The 17182-nt window shown below is 49.2% G+C and overlaps 1 protein-coding gene and 1 long non-coding RNA gene across 2 annotated transcripts; one reads left to right on the top strand and one right to left on the bottom strand.

Moving 5' to 3' along the window:
* Positions 1-575: 575 nt before the first annotated feature.
* On the bottom strand, positions 576-8998 carry LOC136993558 (protein DGCR6). Its single transcript, XM_067307072.1, has 5 exons — positions 8834-8998; positions 8599-8759; positions 7881-7981; positions 3608-3748; positions 576-1741 (listed from the first exon to the last, which is right to left on the bottom strand). The coding sequence occupies exons 1-5, from the start codon at positions 8953-8955 to the stop codon at positions 1658-1660; spliced, it is 609 nt and encodes a 202-aa protein (XP_067163173.1). The 5' UTR covers positions 8956-8998; the 3' UTR covers positions 576-1657.
* A 96-nt stretch (positions 8999-9094) lies between these two features.
* On the top strand, positions 9095-10979 carry LOC106494525 (uncharacterized). The gene is made up of 2 exons (XR_001294322.2): positions 9095-9561; positions 9805-10979. It is a non-coding gene; the product is annotated as an uncharacterized lncRNA (long non-coding RNA).
* The last annotated feature ends 6203 nt before the right edge of the window (positions 10980-17182 follow it).

Raw genomic sequence — 17182 nt, 5'->3', positions numbered from 1 at the left:
TAACAGCATACTGAATCTTCTAATACTACTTCTGCTGTGAAAAGAGATGGTTACATCAATAGCAGAGAAAGCAGGAAAGAGCAAACAGTAACATGAAGGAGATGTCTCCCAAATATAATCCTTGCTTTGGGAATGTCAGAGAACCTTTAAACGGTGACCCGGGTGTAATCAAAGCCCTCCAACACACTGGGTTAAAAGCTAAAGTCTTTGCTCCAACCCCAACAGCTGCTCAGATTTGAGGACACATTTATTTCTTTACAGACTCTCCCTTGCAGCATCCTAAGAGCAGGCTGTGCATTGCACATTACCTGGCAACAACACATTTCTTACGTATCTGCAGCAACCTCTTTTTACAAGGAAGCAGCAGGTACTCTGATTCCTTCCCTACACTGAGCCTCAGGAAGGAACAACAGACTCATGCTCTTGGTGGTCAAGGCTATAAGCTCTGCCATGGAAGTTCTTAGAAACAACTCAAGCCTACCGATCTTAATTTAGTGCACCCCTCAAACCCATACTCATCAAGCAGGCATGGAAGAACCAGAAGCGTGATCACTGACATTCAGAAAGCTGCAGTCTCAGAAGGCTGAACAGAATATTTTATTTCTCTCCATTTGGAAACTACCTTAAAGTAACAAAGCAAATGCTCTCAGCCTTCTCTGCTATCCCACTCAGGTAAAAATACCCTGAATATCATAGTTCAGTGCAGGTGGACAGAGGCCTGAATTTCTCCTTTAATAAAACTCGGAGGAGAAGCCTATGCTGTTATCTGCCTAAAGGTCTCTTTGGGAAGGGTCTGCCTGTTTAAAGAGGCGATTTCTGCCTCACCACATACACAAGCATCTTCTTATAGATAAACCTTGGAGATCTTTTTCAGCTGCCAACTGCCATACTCAGCCTGCCCCGGAAGGCAAATCCACTTTGCTTCCTGCCTGATATGGCAGTTATTCACCTCTTCCATTCCTTATCAGAGACACTCACTTCTCCTTGAGTCAGAAGAAATTGTAATTTGGAGCAGATGGTACTGCTCACAAATTCAGCTTGATTCAGCTACACACACAAAGATCATCAATATAGTACTGGGTTGAGTTTCCTGACTCAATGTCTGGCCTAGTCTCCTTTGGCTTCATAAACCCCTTGCTGACACTGCAGACGATACGCAACAAATTAATGCCTTCTGTCATCTCTTGCCTCACAGACATGCTTCAAGTGAAAGGAGCTGCCGCTTCCAGACCTGTTGGCATATCATTCATGTGTCACCATCACCTCAGAATCTGCACTCTGGGGATGGAAGAGATCATGCTGTTCACTAAAGAACCACCTCAGGAAGGCCCATGAATTACTAATTCTGAATAACTCTCTGCGTGAAGGTAAGCGGGAATTCCCCAACAGCTATAATCAGCAGCAACACAGCAGGACTTGCAACATGCATCTTGCTCTGAGGGCTGGAAAGCAGTCTGATGCTCTCCAACTACCCCCTCTGCTCTGGAGGTCCACTTCCCCCATTCTCTAAAGGTTATCTACAGGCCTCAGCTAATTCTTCTATGCTTGCTGCTAGTAGCCTCTGCCTTATGTATCATAGAGCAAATGCATTAAATAGTCTATTTTTTAGAGGGAAGTCGGAAGGAAGCTCTGGAAAGAAAACAGCAGATTTGCTTGTTCAGGAAAAAGCCTTCTCTGACTGGGATTCTTTCTGTTGTAACTTCCGAATCAGTTCCAATAAGTTCATCTGTAAAGTCAGCTCCTGTAAAGGAAGAAAGACATTTTTGCAAGAACAAGATGATTCCATTCCCTTCTGCAGAAAGAACTGGTTTGTACCACCCACTCAAGAGCTAGTAATCTCAAAACAAAGGCTCAATCTAGTTTAAGCATTTCTACAAAATGCAGGACAATAATATCTTACGAGATCTGTTGCACATCATAGCTGTGTTATAGAATCCGAGGGCTTTAGGAATCATTAATGATTCAAAAAGGTTCTTTCTTCTTGATAGTTATTTATCAATAAATCCAGTGACGGATATCAGGCCAGTCGGTTTTGCAGGTTTTTTCTTTTTAACCACACGGCCTCCACAGGATTGGAGCAGCAGTGTCCCATTACACATGCACATGCCACACACATTGGAGCAATTTCTCCAGATAGGCACAGCTCCCTCCCATTCTTCTCAAACAGCATCTTCAATGCCCTGATTTTGTTCCAGGACAGAAGAGAAGGAAGCAGGAAGAATTGCTGTGGGTGCTCTCCAATTGTAGTCTGCTGTGCTGCTGTATAAAATTCTTCCTAGATATTTCATTCTCCTTCAAATATTCCCTTTTCCATGACTGCACTTGAGTTGATATCACCGTCTCCTATATTCACCCACATCAGCTTACTGTTTCCTTATTCTCTCCTTACCCATCTGTTTGCTCTTTACTCACATTTCGATTACAAGCCATTTAGGACAGACTGTATTTTGCCCTGCATATGTGGGAGTACCTAATTCAGTGGACCCTTGTCCTGTGACTCAGACTTGTAGACATTACCATATGGAAATAAAATCTATTTTTGTAAACATATAAAAACTATATAAATAGGCATTTCATACAACAAACTGTGGAAAACACATGGGCTGACAGGAAATGTATGGAAAGCGACTGGGTCTAGCAATAATTTCTTGTATTATGGCAGCATTCACAGACACAAGTCAAAGTTTGGGTCCTATTTTCCACCTATCATAAAAGCAAACAAATAAAAATAACAAATAGGAACCCTGTTAGAGTTATTATTTGGGAAATAACACAAAAGGCAGAGAGGACAGAAAAGCTACTTTCATTATACAGACGAGGAACAGCAGCATAGCAAAAATAAGGGACTTGTCCAAGGCTACACAACCAGGAATCGCTTTGGTTTTAGAAAACGACTATTTAACCGACTTGGTTTAAGCCATCTTTCCTCTCTGGTAGGAAAGCCTTTATCAAAATGAAATCCAATCAGTTGAAAAAAACAGAGTTAGGAATAGTCTGTTTCTGCATTCTCTGCAAACTTCTGAGGCATTACGATGAGATTTTGGAAGTTTATTTTTCCATTCCTGTGATGGTGTTAGAAAACAGAAAAAGACACTACACTATTGCTCTCAAGTATTAAGAATACATGCACTGGAGAAACCAAGAACAATTCTCTCATCACAACCCAATATAATCATCTCCAACAAGACACATGCAAGAATTAATGAGATGCCTTAAAAAAAAAACAATAAAAGACTTCCTGAAGGCAATTTATAGAAGTAACTTAGGTATAAAAGTGATAAACCTACTCATGTATTCATTTTAGTATTATACATATGCATCCAAGAGTCATGGGAAGGCAGGTTCTTGGCATAGCCTTTATTCCCACCACAGTATGAAAAAAACTGCCGAAGGCTGGGGATGTTGTCCTGTCTAGGGGGTTTCTGCCGCTTATTTACGAACCTGCTACCAGATCAGACCAGGGCACCCTGCCCATCAGCTAATGAGCAGGAGGACCGATCATTCTTTTTGAGACAACCATTCAGAGTTTACTAAGAAAGGAGGAGTTTTTTTTTTTTTTTTTTTAAAAGATGTTAGCACATCCAATACTCACTGCTTACACACTAACCTGGGGGTTTGTGGTGATGTAGAACCCAGACACCCCAGCCTTTTCCAGGGTGCTCTGTTGGTCTATCACTTTTTGGTCCAGTTCCAAGACTATTTTCTCATCCATCATTCGCTGTTCCTCTCGAATTCGTTGCTCCACAGCCTGAAAAGAACATAATATTCAAGCTAATATTCTGTTTTTTAACAGAAAAAGTGGAATATCCTCCTGCCTACTATTATTTTCCTCATCTCTACGTCCTTTACTGAAGCCCCAAAGCTAGATCCTAAAGTGCTCAAGCTCTGACAACTTTGTTTCCTCCAAAGACAGCAGAGGGCAGCAAGCACAGCCCCATGCCTTACGTTGTCCAGTTACGGCACTCACCATGCCTTACTGCAAATTACCACTCAAGAAAGGACGGGGAAGTAGCTTGGAACAGTCTGCTGCCATTACCAGAACAATTCATACAGCCTGGTTTCTGTGCATCTTTGAGTTATGCACAGGAAAGCAGCCATATGAAACAGATCACAATCTGAATGACTTATCCAGATGAGCCAACATCTGACCAGGAGGCTGTAGTTAAGTACTCCAGCAGTACATGCTCTAAAGAAGTCAGTGGTCCAAGAATCACATATCCCTCATAGCACTGGAGAAGCTGAAGAAAGACTCAGACAAGTAACATGGGCCACTGAAGCTCACTGCAATGCCAATTCAAACGCCTCCCAAAGCTTCCACGTTCTCTGAGCGCTAACATGCAAAGACAGCTAGACCTGTAAATCAGACCCACTCCCAGCTTATCCACTGAGCTGAACTCCTCTAACTGCTAACTTTACAAAAGGAAAGTCAATTTATTTTGCCCAGTATTGACAACAGTAAACTAAGTCTTGCTTGGAACTGCGTAAGCTGGAACTCTATTTATGGGAGGCTGAGAGTGTTATCATATAAGGACTTCCCCAAACAGTCCTATCAGGAGAACAACACTGGGGAGGTAAGATCGTGCCAATATGAAATTACACATTATTGCACTGCACTGAACACAAGAATTTCTTTACGAGCCTCAGGGAAAGTCAGGAAACGTCAAATCCAATCTAAATACAAAGGAAAGCTAATTCCCATGTAGGAATCACACGACACAAGTTTAAACATATTACTCATCCAACACTGTCCCTTCATAACATGGTAAATAACGGGAAGCGTTTAGTTGGAAACATTCAAGAGGGTAAGTTAGCCTCACTGCACAGAAAGGGAGAAGTCGTGAAGTCTAGGACTTCCTACACCAACGGCTGGTGGTTTAGAAGACCTAGACAGTTCCTCTATATGGGATATTGAAAAGTCTGCGCGCAGTTTTAATTCCTGTGGAAAAGCCAGAGTTTGAATGATGTAGGTCTCAGTCCTAAATGGTCTGGAAAAAGGCTGAGGTTTCCCTGCAACATAAAAGTATCGCAGGCTATCTGAAAAAGGCCTGACCCAAACAAAGATAAATTATTGCTTACATGCAGAAGGAGCTACCTCACATAACCCTTCTTGAAGGTACTGCAGTCAGTGTCTTAAATTTTTAATTATTTCCACAGATTTGGGAAAGCTAACTTAAGCTTCACAAAACATACTTTACTAAAAAGAGCATTATGCTTTTCCTACTGTACAGTAATGTGCTTACGGACTAAGACGTTATGAGAAATGCACCAATAAGTATGCAAAGTCCTAAATGTTCAAACCAAAATGACAAGGAGGATGCAGCACTGATGCATCAAAAAATTACCATACTTCAGCTTCTCCATAGCAAACACTTGGGGGCATGCTCTTATTGGAATAAATATGAAGTAAATCAAGACAGTTTAAACCTCAATAAAAGGTAAGGTGGAGGGGCTAATTTTCTCATATTTATTATGGGATGCTACAGAATATGAACAGAGTGAGTGACACACAACTAATTATTTGTGTCAAAGGCCAGAAGCAATAAAATCCATTTTTAAGTGCCTTTGGTTTTCAAAAACACCCAAATGCCTTAACATCAGAATTCTTCTACCACCTATTTTTTACTAGTAAAATTCTGCAGATGCCTGAATTTGTGGCTGCAGCATAGGTAGTCACCTGTATCTTGACAACAGCAAGCAGATACAGCTTTCTCACTCCTGCCTTAGCCTTGACAACATTCAGCGCTTTACAGTAAGTATTAATTGGATCAGGGTTTGGAATGAATCCTCCATGCTCATCTAAAATGTCTCCTCGTTAGAGGAAATTCACCCTCTCTTGCCTGCTTTCTATTCTAATAAATATTTAAATTGCCACATAAATTGGAAGAGTTCCAATAAGAAATACCAAGAAGAAGGCAGAAGGAGAAACTTTTGGACGACAAAGACAATCAAACGGTAGGACAGATCGCCCAGAGGTTGTGCAGTCTCTGTCCTTTGAAATTTTAAAGGCTTAAATGGACAAAGCCATGAACAAGCTGGTCTGACCTCACAGCTGACTTCGCTTTGAGCAGGAGGTTGGACCAGAGACCTCCTGAGGTCCCTTCCAACACAAATTATCCTATGAACCTAACAGAGCTCTATCCTTAGATGTTTTCCAGTCTAGAGGTTCAGGCTTTTTGTCTATGGAAGAAACGAACGATTCAAATCCTTTGGCTCCCACATTTCCCAAAGACTTTCTTACCTCCTGCCTGACTTGGGGGACAGAGGAGGTACCATACCATCTCCTCCTCCACTTCCTGTGCTGGAGGAGTGACTTTCCTGTCCTTCCTTTTGAAAAAAACAGATTTAAGTGTCTAAATACAGTTTAGGATAGGCCCTTGTTTCTGAGCTCCAGGAAAATGCCCAAATCTTGGAGAAAAGTAAGGCTTACACACAAGCTTTTGCTTCAGCACGGATGACTGGCTACCCACTATGCTGGGCCAAGCTTTTTTAGTACTGCAGATTCCATTAGGAAGTTGGACCTCTAAAAAATACATACTATATTATCCCTCCTGTGAGTCCAGCCCCAAGCTGCCTTGTGGGAACTGGTCTTCAAAACCTTTAACCACAGAGAGCAGCTCTAATTAGACAAGTAACAGTTGTTACTAAGATGACTAATCTGTTCCCAAAATGCTGTATAACAGAAATATTAGAATTTAAAAAAGGGAAAAACAGTAAATGTAGTAACACCTGACAGAGGACAACAGAACACAAAAAAGCATTAGGAAGGTAAAAGGAAGCAGGTAAAAAGTTATACACGATACAATACAAGGAGAAAGAGATGGACATACATGGGTATGCATGTCATCTCGTTATTATAAAGTCTATTTAATGAGTGAAAATAACACTGGCAGTATAGATTATTACTTACTACTATACTGCAAGTGTACAGTACTTAGACACAGAAGTAAAAGGTATAGATAATACAGGCCCAGCCTGGCTTTAGTCATCTTAATAGGAAATGGGGTAAGCGGAAAACAGGAAGACAAAAGAACCAGAAATGATTCTAACACAGTGTTTCACGTGACCAAAGGTCAGGAAACAGCCTGTATGCAAAGAGTTGTGTGTTTGTCTTATATAGAATAAAGTAACTTCACACATATATTTAAATTACATTGACAAAGACAACTAGCTACTTGTAATTTCCCTTACCTTATACAGTTATCCTATCTCTACACTAGTGATAAGATAAAGAGAAAATATTTCTCTGGGACCGAACCTGTCACTCATGGTGAGGTTCCTTTCTACAAATGCCTTAAGATGCTCTAAGAAACAATATCTGAGTTTAGGTATTTCAGGTTATTTCTTACTTAGTAGCCTAACTAAGTAAAATACGAGTTTTGAATATCCTCTGCTGCCTCACGTCAGCCGCATAATGGTAAATTTTATGTGTGTTCTTCGTGTTTTGTATTACATTGCTCTCCATCCATATACAGGCTTAAGCCCATGGTATAACATATAAAGGCTCATTAATGTATTACGGAGAGGCCCGAGCGCTTTTGGAGCAGGTTCCTCGAACGTTCACGATTCCCTGATCGCGCCCGGACCCCAAGTGCCACGGGACGGCAATAGCCCCGGGCAGTCGCTATGGGCGTTGCAGGGGACAGGGGTCCCTAAAAGAGCGGTGTGCCGGAAAAGGCGCCCAGCCGGGGCGGCGGGTTTGCAGGCAAACCCCGACGGGGCGGCCCGCAAAGCCGCGGCAGCGCTCGCTGCGCCTTGCGGGGGTGCCGGAGCCAGCGGTGCCCGCGGGCAGGGCCGGCTCCGGGCCCGGGCAGGCGGGACCGGCCTCGCGGCGAAGCCCCGGGGCGCGGGACCCCCGCGGGGACGGCGCGGCCCCCCCTTACCTCCATCTCCCGCTGCTGGGCCGCGCGCAGGAGCGGCAGGTTGTGCGGCCGGCAGCACTGCTGGGCCTCCTTGTGCCGGTGGAAGAGCTCCTGCTTCAGCCCTGCGCCCGCGGAGCGGTCAGCGGCACCGCCCCGCGCCCCCCGGCCCGGCCGCGCCCCCCCCCGGCCCGGCGCTGCCCCTCGCCCGCTCCCCGGGGCCCCGGATCCCCGCCCGGCCCGGCTCGGCCTTGCCCCCCCGCCCGCTCCCCGGGGCCCCGCACCCCTCCGCACCCCCCTCACCCGCTTCCCCGGGGCCCCGCAACCCCCCGGCCCGGCCGCGCACCGCCCCCCCGCCCGGCCTTGCTCCCCTGCCCGCTCCCCGGGCCCCGACTCCCGCCCGCCGGGGCCCCGCATCCCCCCCGGCCCGGCCCGGTCCTGCCCCCCGCCCGCTCCCTGGCTCCCCCGGCCCGGCCCCCCCCGCTCCTGGCCCCGTCCCCGCCCGTCCCCCCCCCCGACATGGCCCCGCCCCCTGCCCCGCCCACTCCCCCGCCTCCGGCCCTGCCCCCCGCCCCCCGCTCTCTCCCCCGGGCCCTAGCCCCGCCCCCGCCCCCCCGCCCTCTTCCCCCGGCTCCGCCCCCCGCCCGCTCCCCCGGGCCCTGGCCCCGCCCCCGCCGGCCCTGCCCCCCTGCCGGCTCCCCGGGCCCTGGCCCCGCCCCCGGCCCCGCCGCCGCCGCCTCACCGCGGTGCTCGCTGTGCAGCTTCAGGCGCTGGCTGTAGAGGTTCTTCTCGGTGAGGTGCTGGATCTCCAGCAGGCCCTGCACGATCTCGAAGACGGTCCCGTCGAGCAGCGCCAGCGCCAGGTCGCTCAGCGTCGTGTAGGACAGGCGCTGCTGGCAGGAGCTGCGGGCGAGGGGCCGCGTGAGCGCGCCCCGCTCGCCGCCGCGCCGCGGCCCGCTCGCCGCCGCGCCGCTCACCTGGGCAGCGCCTTCACCAGCGCCTGCAGCTCGGAGAGCAGCTGGTAGTGCCGCTCCTGCTGCCGCGAGAGGTCCGCCGCCGCCGCCGCCACCTCCTCGTAGCCGCCGCCGAAGCGCTCCATGGCGCCGCTCGGCCCGGCCCGGCCCGGCCCGGCACGGCGCGGCCCGGCCGACGTGCGCGCCGCCGCGGCCCCGGCGTGCGCGGCCCCGCCCGCCCGCGCCGCCCCCTGGCGGGAGCCGCGGGCGGAGCAGCGGCAGCAGCGGCAGTGGCAGGGCGGCTGCGGCCGGGCAGGGCCGGGCTGGGCCTCCCCGCCCCCCCCTCCCCCTCCGCGGGCTCCCGGGCGGGCGGGGGACGGTGACTTCGGGCTGAGACGGAGCTTAAGTGATACCGAGCGTTTCTGCTAGGCCGAGGGACGGTGCGGGGGCCGGGACCGGGACCGTGCCCGTGCCGGCGAGCGCAGCAGCGGCATCGCAGCGCGCGTTGCCATGGGCTGAGCGCGGTCTAGGCAGGAACTTCTGACTTGTTCAAGGGGAGCTGTCACGCGCGAGGCGGAGAGGCAAAGGGAGCGGGGTTTGCGAAAGCAAATTCTGGCACCGCTCCAGAATAAAACTCTTGCAGCTTTTCTCGTTGCTTCAGAGAGCGGAGATGCGGAGAGCAGCTCCAAAACCGGCAGCAGTGCCGCAGGAATGCGCGTGGTTACTTGCGCACAGTGCGGTTGTGACAGTAGGTGAGTGTTATTTTCCGGGTTTCACCCACAGCTAAAATGATACGTTGTGAGAAGACAAATACACTTCCTGCAAAGCAGTGCCTTTGCTTCGACTGAGAAAACAACTAAGGATTTACAGAAAAATATGTCCTTTTCAGCTGTTACTGCAGAGTTTTCAAACCACGGAAATAGTAAAACTTCTCTGAGAGTTGTTCATACGTGATTGACATGGAAATAATCCATTATCTGCTTGATTATTTTCAGGGCAGCAATGATACTGCGCTAGGAGTATTTGAAAATGCAAAGAGTTAATGCAGTCAATTCAAAGGATCTGAATTCTGGAAATGTGTTTTCAACGGACATTGCTAATCTTAACTTTGGGCAACTGAAGAGTCTACAAATCCATGAAAATGAAAATGAATATTTTCTTCTAGGTCGTGGTTTGTCTCACATACTGCGTCATACAGGAAGGAACATTCAAATTGTATCATTATTTGCTCTTGAAGGCTGCTAAAATGTTTTTAATTCCTTTATGTGTCAAAAGAGTTTCAGAATTACAGTAGGCATTTTAGTTTGTCATCCTTAAATATCTGGAAGTTTTGAGGCCTGTCCATACAGGATGATTTTCCTGCAACTGAAGCGTTTGAAAGATGTTTCAGTTATTAGAACTTACTACTGCACATCAGAGGTGCAATCCTTCTTCTCCCAGTCTAGATGTCTCATAGGGAGATGTCCATTTCTAGACAGCTGTTAGGTTTTCCCTAGAATAAATGAAGAGGAATGGATGCCTCTGCAGGGCAGTTCATCAGTCTGAGAATAATGTCTAACTGTTCCTCACCATTAACTGGACAACTAAACCCTAGAAGATTAGTTTGGACTTAGACGACTATTAGGTGTCTCACATGAAGTAAGATGAATCCCACACTCTGGGATGAATGCTCAGTTGTACTTTTTTTACATTCTGTCAGAAGGAAGAAGGTAGCAACTGAACACTCTCCTGCTTCATTCAAAATGTGCTAAAAGTTTTCTCTGCCAGCCTCCAAACTAGGACAATACACGCTTGCATGTGCTAAACTTTACTTCCCAATGCAATTATCAGACAGTCACCTCCAAGCGTTCATACTTCAGTTAGGTGTGCTTTAGCTCTCAAATAACTGACTTCACATTTTGATTTCAGCACATACAAAACATACTTTAACGTGATCCAGCCACCTTCTCTGAAAAAAATACTGACTTTAAGGGGAATTTTTATCATTGCTGGCTGGAGCAAACTGGGCAACAAAGCTGTTTGTGGATTGATTGGGGAAGTATTGAGAATGGAGAGATTCTGTACATTGTAGCCATGCTTTGAGAACACCAGGAAACGTTGTCTTCAAGTCCTTACTCTTTTTAATTTTTGTACAACACATGGAATTTATTAAATTCATTTCTACTTCAAATGCATTGTTGGAATGAAAATATTTTCGTGAAGCACTTTTGTACAGGTAATGAGATCAACATTTAGCAGGTTTCTGCAAAGGCTAAGTTTCAAATTAATTTCAGCGATACACATAAAAAGATTCCAAAACTGAATTAGAAAAAAGAAAGATACACTGAAATGTATTAAAAAGCTTAAGAAGTATCATTTTTAATATTATTTCAAAGCTTACAATAATTTTATTGTATACTTGAGGGTAGTAGGAATGTCCACTTTAGAGAAGAATACTTAACATGTCCAGGGAAATGGTACATCCCTAAAATGTCTCTTGCTATAAATTGTCCCTTTTTTAAAGATGGTTGCCTCATACTTCTGTCCAAGGAAGGTGATCCCCAAATCCCAGGTCCTGGAGAGGAATTAGGTAGGCTGACTACAGAGCCTTCTGCCTCTGGGTTGCTTAGACCAATGCCTTGTAATTAATCCTGTCATGTCTGCCTCTGTCCTGCTCATCCCATGGCTGTTGTTCTTCCTCCTCCTTCACTGTGGTCCTTGTTCTCCTGCTTCTCACCCTGCCTGTTTTTAAGCCAACCATATTCCACCTCCTTTCCTGATGCCGAAGTCCAGAGAGAGCTGGAAGATGAGCGATCTTCCTGCTTCCCATTCTCACCTCTGCAAAGAGCCTGAGCCCAGCAAAGGGGTGAGAGACAATTTGCAGGGGTTTGATGCCTGGCGTCTTGAAGCCTCAAGGAGAGCAGTGCCTCCCTGGGAGCTCTGGAGGGACCTACTGCAGGGACAGTCAACTTGTGATAGAGAACCAGGAGCTGGCTGGAATGTGCCAACTAGGGGATATAGTCTACACATTTTGCAGTAGTTGGGGATGTTCATATTGAAAATAGATTGTAAGAGTGGGAAAATATGTCATATTTGTGCTTTGAAAAACATAGCCTGTGGTGTTGTGCCCAACACATCATGTGGGCTGTCATCCTGATGGAAGGAGGCATAGGTGGGGCCTCCTGAATCCTGTGCAGTGTGAGAGAAGGTCCTGTGCTGGGAGGGAGCAGCAGGGAGCCTCACTGCTGGGAACAGAGGTGGCAAGCACCCTCAGCAGGAGCAGCCTGACTGCTAATGGATGGGCATGACCCTGCAGGGAGCAGGAGGCAAGGAGCCCTGAGCATTCAAACCAGCATCATTTGATTTCCCTGGATTGTGGGTCATGGTGCAAACTGGCTTTGTTTCAGTATTTTGAACACAGGCTTCTAGAAACTGAATTTGACCTTGGCTGCTGCCACTCAGCACCTGTATCAGGGGGTCTGGCCCATAACCATGGTAGAGGTGGCAGGAAGGCTCAGTCCTGACTGCAGATGCACCCAGCCATACTGCAATAGCTTCTCCAGAAGTGTCTGCATGAAAAGTCTGTGGTACATTTTTAATGAGCAAATCAACCTCCATTTTCCTAACTCTATTCTCAGAAACAGCCAAACCATTTTGCCGAGATTTAGCTGCCAGAGTAGATACGTGGCACAGAGCCCAGGTGGTTTCAGTCTGGCGAGGTTCTAGGGAATAGAAAACAGGTCTTTTAATTAAGAGGTATTAGCCACGGTGTTGCCAGTTCTGGCTGGGGGAATACTGAAGACTAGCATAAAAGCACCATTAAAAGTATATTGGCTCAAGCCCCAAACCTTTGCCATCCTTTGGCATGAAGATTTGATGATAGCTTTTGTTACCTACATGAATTTGGGCAGCTTAAGCAGGCCATATTAGGGAGCTGGGGCCCTGCTGTGCTTTGTTATCACCAGAGCTAATGCGCTGAATCCTTGTAGTCTCCTGGTTCCCCCATGGCCATTACGTAGCTCCTTCCCCTGCGTGCTGTGGTCATGCCTTTTGCAGCAGCCTGGCATTGCTTTCAGCTGCCTGGCCACATCTGTAGTGTTTCTCCTGGCTTCCAGCTCCTTAGCGCTTTGGCAGAACAGCTACCTGGGCTCTGTGCCATGTGCCTGTCCCACAACCTTGTTGACTACAAATAATTCCTATTAGGAATGAGTTTCAGATTCCTCCCAAGCTGGGATGTGCCTTTGGTGCTGACTCTGGAGGGACTGGAGCTCTTTCTGCTGCTGGCAGCCTGGCCCAGTCTGGGTGCCCTTACTGCTAGCTGACTGGTGTCACACAGGGAAGAAGTGGTGTCCTCTCTGCTGGAGGTTTTGGGTGAAATTGCTTCTAGCATTGGCACAAGCTGCCACCCTCATCCCATTGCCCCTCTGGCTCTACCCAGGACCTCCCGTGCTCAGCCACATACCTTCCCCAGCACAGAGAGCTGCATGGGACCTGTCATGTGCATGGCTCTTAGCCATGGCTGGAGATCTCTGATATGCAGCTGCTGTGCACCAACAAACTGAGCAGAGGGCAGGCTCCTGGCAGATGATCTGCTCTAAATCCCATGGAAGGAGCAGGTCCCCAAGTCTTTCACAGTGCCTTTCCCTGGCTGAGGGGACAGCTGAGCTTGGCCTGGAGCCTCACATCAGCATAGCTCCAGCTCAGCACTCTGCTTGTGCAAAGGGTTGGGGCCACCATTGGATGCCTGTGGCCCAGCTTCCCCCCACACCGTAAGGCAGGGGTGTCATGGATGACTGAGCACAGAGCAGGGCTCACACTGTGCAACAGCTGACTTGGACACCTCAACACTGAAGCAGCAGAGAGCAGTCCTGGAAGGCCCAGAACATGGTGTAAGGCTATTTCTTGAGCTTTTGAATTGGCTTCCTCACGGAACAAGACACAACTGGAATTCAGCAACTTAGGACATCTTGATCTTTGCCTATCCCTATGCGTGAACTGGATCCCAAACAGACAACACTTTGCTGTCCTAGCATCCTGTTTCACTATATGTAGCTACAGCTGTGTCAGGGTATTCCCTCAGCAATGCAATCTGGAAGCATTTCGGCAGGCTTGGGTGTTCAGGGATCTGGGCCAAGGCTTCACATGTCATCAGCACCAGACCAGGACAGCTGACTGCCCCCTTACACAGCACAGGGGTTGCAGTGATACCATATGGCCACCTGCACTGGTAAGGACAACCCTACATGTGTTTGTCTTGTTCCCTTCTGAGTCACTGCAGAATTGTCACAGCACAGAGCAGACTTTGCTTTGAGCTCTCCAGCTTATAATCCATCACAGGCCACTTCCACCAGGTCTCTAGGTTTTCTGCTCTCTTAATGCCATTTGTAGTGAGAGCTTAAGCTTGCATGTGTCTGGGTTGGGCAATGCTGAGTCAGGCTCCTGGAGAGCATTTTCTTGCTTGCAGAACTTTGAACAACAAATCGATTACCAAATTGGAGAGGAGACCTGTTGTGTGAGCCTGTTAGAGGGCCAGCATATCTATGAGAAATAGCTGCCTTTTACAGCAGCTGTAAGTTGCCCATGCATCCCTGAAAATGGAAAGGCAGCCGGGGACTGGAAGGTCTCAACCCAGGGAGGGGGAGGCTTGTTTCCAGGGACACAGCTCCAGCAGTGCTGGCAACGAAGCAGCAAACAACCTGCACAACCCTGTTCAGATCACAGAATCACAGAGCAGTTGAGGTTGGCAGGGACCTCTGGAGATCATCTGGTCCAAACCCCTGGCTCAAGCAGGGTCAACTAGAGCAAGTTGCCCAGGACTGTGTCCAGCTGGTTTTCGAATATCTCCAAGGATGGAGACTCCACAACCTCTCTGGGCAATCTGTTCCAGTGTTCAACCACCCTCACAGTGAAGAAGAGTTTTCTTGTGTTCAAGTGGTATTTTCTGTATTTCAGTTTGAGCCCATTGCTTCTTGTCCTGTAATGGGTCCCAGATCTGGTACCACTCACACCTTTATACCCCTACCGAAGGAGTGTAGTCTAAACGAGATGTGCTGGGGGAGCTGCAGCAGTGAACATGCAACATTTCAGCATGTGGAGGCCCCAGACTCCTAGCGAGGCCAAGGGATGCCTCTGTGGCTACAGGAGGTGCCAGGCCCTGCCTGCTGGCTCCTGGAGAGAGGCTGATTGCCCCACAAGCCATGTAGGAAGGAAGTCTGGTGCCCTGGGCACCTGATGGGGCGGTCAGTGCCCAGAGCCAGGCAGAGGGAGAGGGCTGCATTCTGGCCGAATTCGCTGTGTGCGGGAGAGACCTGTGCCCTGAGGCCTCCGCTGCAACGCGGACATTCCTCTCGCTTCCTTTGTGCTGCAGGAAATATGTGCTTCCTCTGTTCCCAACGCTGCTCCTTGCTCAATCGCTACCAGATGTGGGTCCCATGCGCTTCTCATTAGTCTGGCAGGCTCGAGACTGCCTTCTCCAGGCTCGGTGGGCTGAGTCTTGGGCAGGCTGGGCTTCTTGTGGGAACTGGCACACTTATTTAACCTGGTCTGCATGCAACAGGGCCTGCTGGGTAGCTGGCCCCAGATGGATAGAGCTAATGCTGCCTTTGTGCTGGGCCTCGATGTTTCAAGATGCCTGTAGCAATGCAGGGCACTCGCAGGATAAGTGGATGGAGCTGGGCTGCTCGCCAGTGGGTGCAGCCAGGCAGCAGCAGGGTTGCAGCAGGGTTACCAAGGTCCAGCATCTTTGGGGGGGCTGGGCTCCTCTGGTGAGCTGCACAAGTGTGGGGAGAGGATGGCATTGCGCTTGGGGAATGAGCATGCCAGTGCCCTGAGTTGAGGGAACGAACCCAGTGAGCTGAAGAGCAACTGGGTCGCCCATCGGGAACAGTCTGCCCTGGCCACCCCTCTCTGCCCCCAGACTTTGCCCAGGAGCACTGTGGAAGTTGGTGGGTGGCACACCTGGGGACCGAGCTGCAGGGACAGCCCTGAGCACTGGTGACCTGGGGGATATCGTGTGCCATCTGCTCCAGGGCAGTCCATGCAGGGTACATGTGATGACGTGCTGGGGTGTGCATGAGGCAGAGAGGGCTCTAAGATGTGGGCTCAAGTTGGGGTTAGGGGAGTCCCCAATGAGGAGGCCATGACAGCCAGTGGTGTCACAAGCAGCACATGGACCATCCTGCATGGGGCAAGATTTGAGGAGCTCGGATGGTGCAATGGAGCCTGAAGAAGGGCTGCTGGAGTGGTTGTGTGTGCAGCCCTTCCTGCATGCCCTGAAGCCTGCTAGCACCAGAGGGGAGCTCATGGCTGCTGGACCTAGAGCTGTTACAACAAAAACAGTCCCACAGTTGGTTTATGAGGTCCAGGCCTTAACCTGTCTGAATTGAGCTACAGAGGGATAAACACAACGAGAAGGCTCTTGCTCTCCTTCCCCTGCCCTACTACCCATGCTTCAGAGCTCACCTGGATTAGAGCGCTGGGAAAGAGCCAAATGGGACGTGCCCCTGGATCCATCCTGTCATCCTGCTCCGGCTGCTGCTGGCCGATGTGCATGGAGCTGTACAGAAATATGACCACAGTGTCTGGGCAGGCAGGATGAGGCCTTGCACAGTGTGACCGGGGAGTTGCGTTCAGCCCTGCAGTGTACTCATGGCCAGGGAGCACTGCACTGGGAAAGCAAGATGCTCCTTACATAGACACAGGGAGATTGCTGAGGCAGTAGGCCAGGAGCCGATCCTAGCCTGCTGCCTCTTCTCAAACCCCCAAACAAACTCCAGGCCCTTCCTCACACAGCTGGTGGCTAATGCTACACGAACCTGAAGCAAAGGTGTGCGGTGAGAAGTGCCGGGAGCGAGCACTACAGTGTGCAGATAGCAGGTTGGAGCCTGTGCCCTGTAGTAGGGTTTGCAGAGTCATCCAGTGGCTCTGGTGGGAAGCAGAACTGGACGAGTGGTCCCCATGTGAACTGCCGCACTGCCAAGAGCAGGTTCCTGGTGGCAGGGATCTGCAGGCTGGTCACCTGCAGGAAAGACCTCCTGAGATGGAGAGGTCACCAGACGATTTCCAAAGATAGCCAGCAACAGACAATTCACTGCACACTTAGGGAAGGGCAGCCTGGATGTTTCCTTCCCTCTGTGCCCTGAAGAGTACGTTTACCCATCCCCAAATACCCCAGGCTTCCAGAGGAGCTCAGCCTTTTTATAACTTTGCTGGCCTCCTGACTCAAACAGACAAGGCAAAAGGAGTGGGGCACATAAATGCAGGCAGAGAAATCGCTTGTTCTTGTAACTGGAGCACATTTCAATCAGGAATAATCCTACAGAGAAATCTGAGCGCAAACAATCCCACAGGAGATTCCTGCCAGAGCCTGGTGTCCCCAAAGGAGAGTGGTCATGT

The sequence above is a fragment of the Apteryx mantelli genome, chromosome 17, assembly GCF_036417845.1.
Source record: "Apteryx mantelli isolate bAptMan1 chromosome 17, bAptMan1.hap1, whole genome shotgun sequence".
In the NCBI taxonomy this organism is placed as follows: Eukaryota; Metazoa; Chordata; class Aves; order Apterygiformes; family Apterygidae; genus Apteryx; species Apteryx mantelli.
This window is presented reverse-complemented; position numbering and strand designations above follow the sequence as displayed.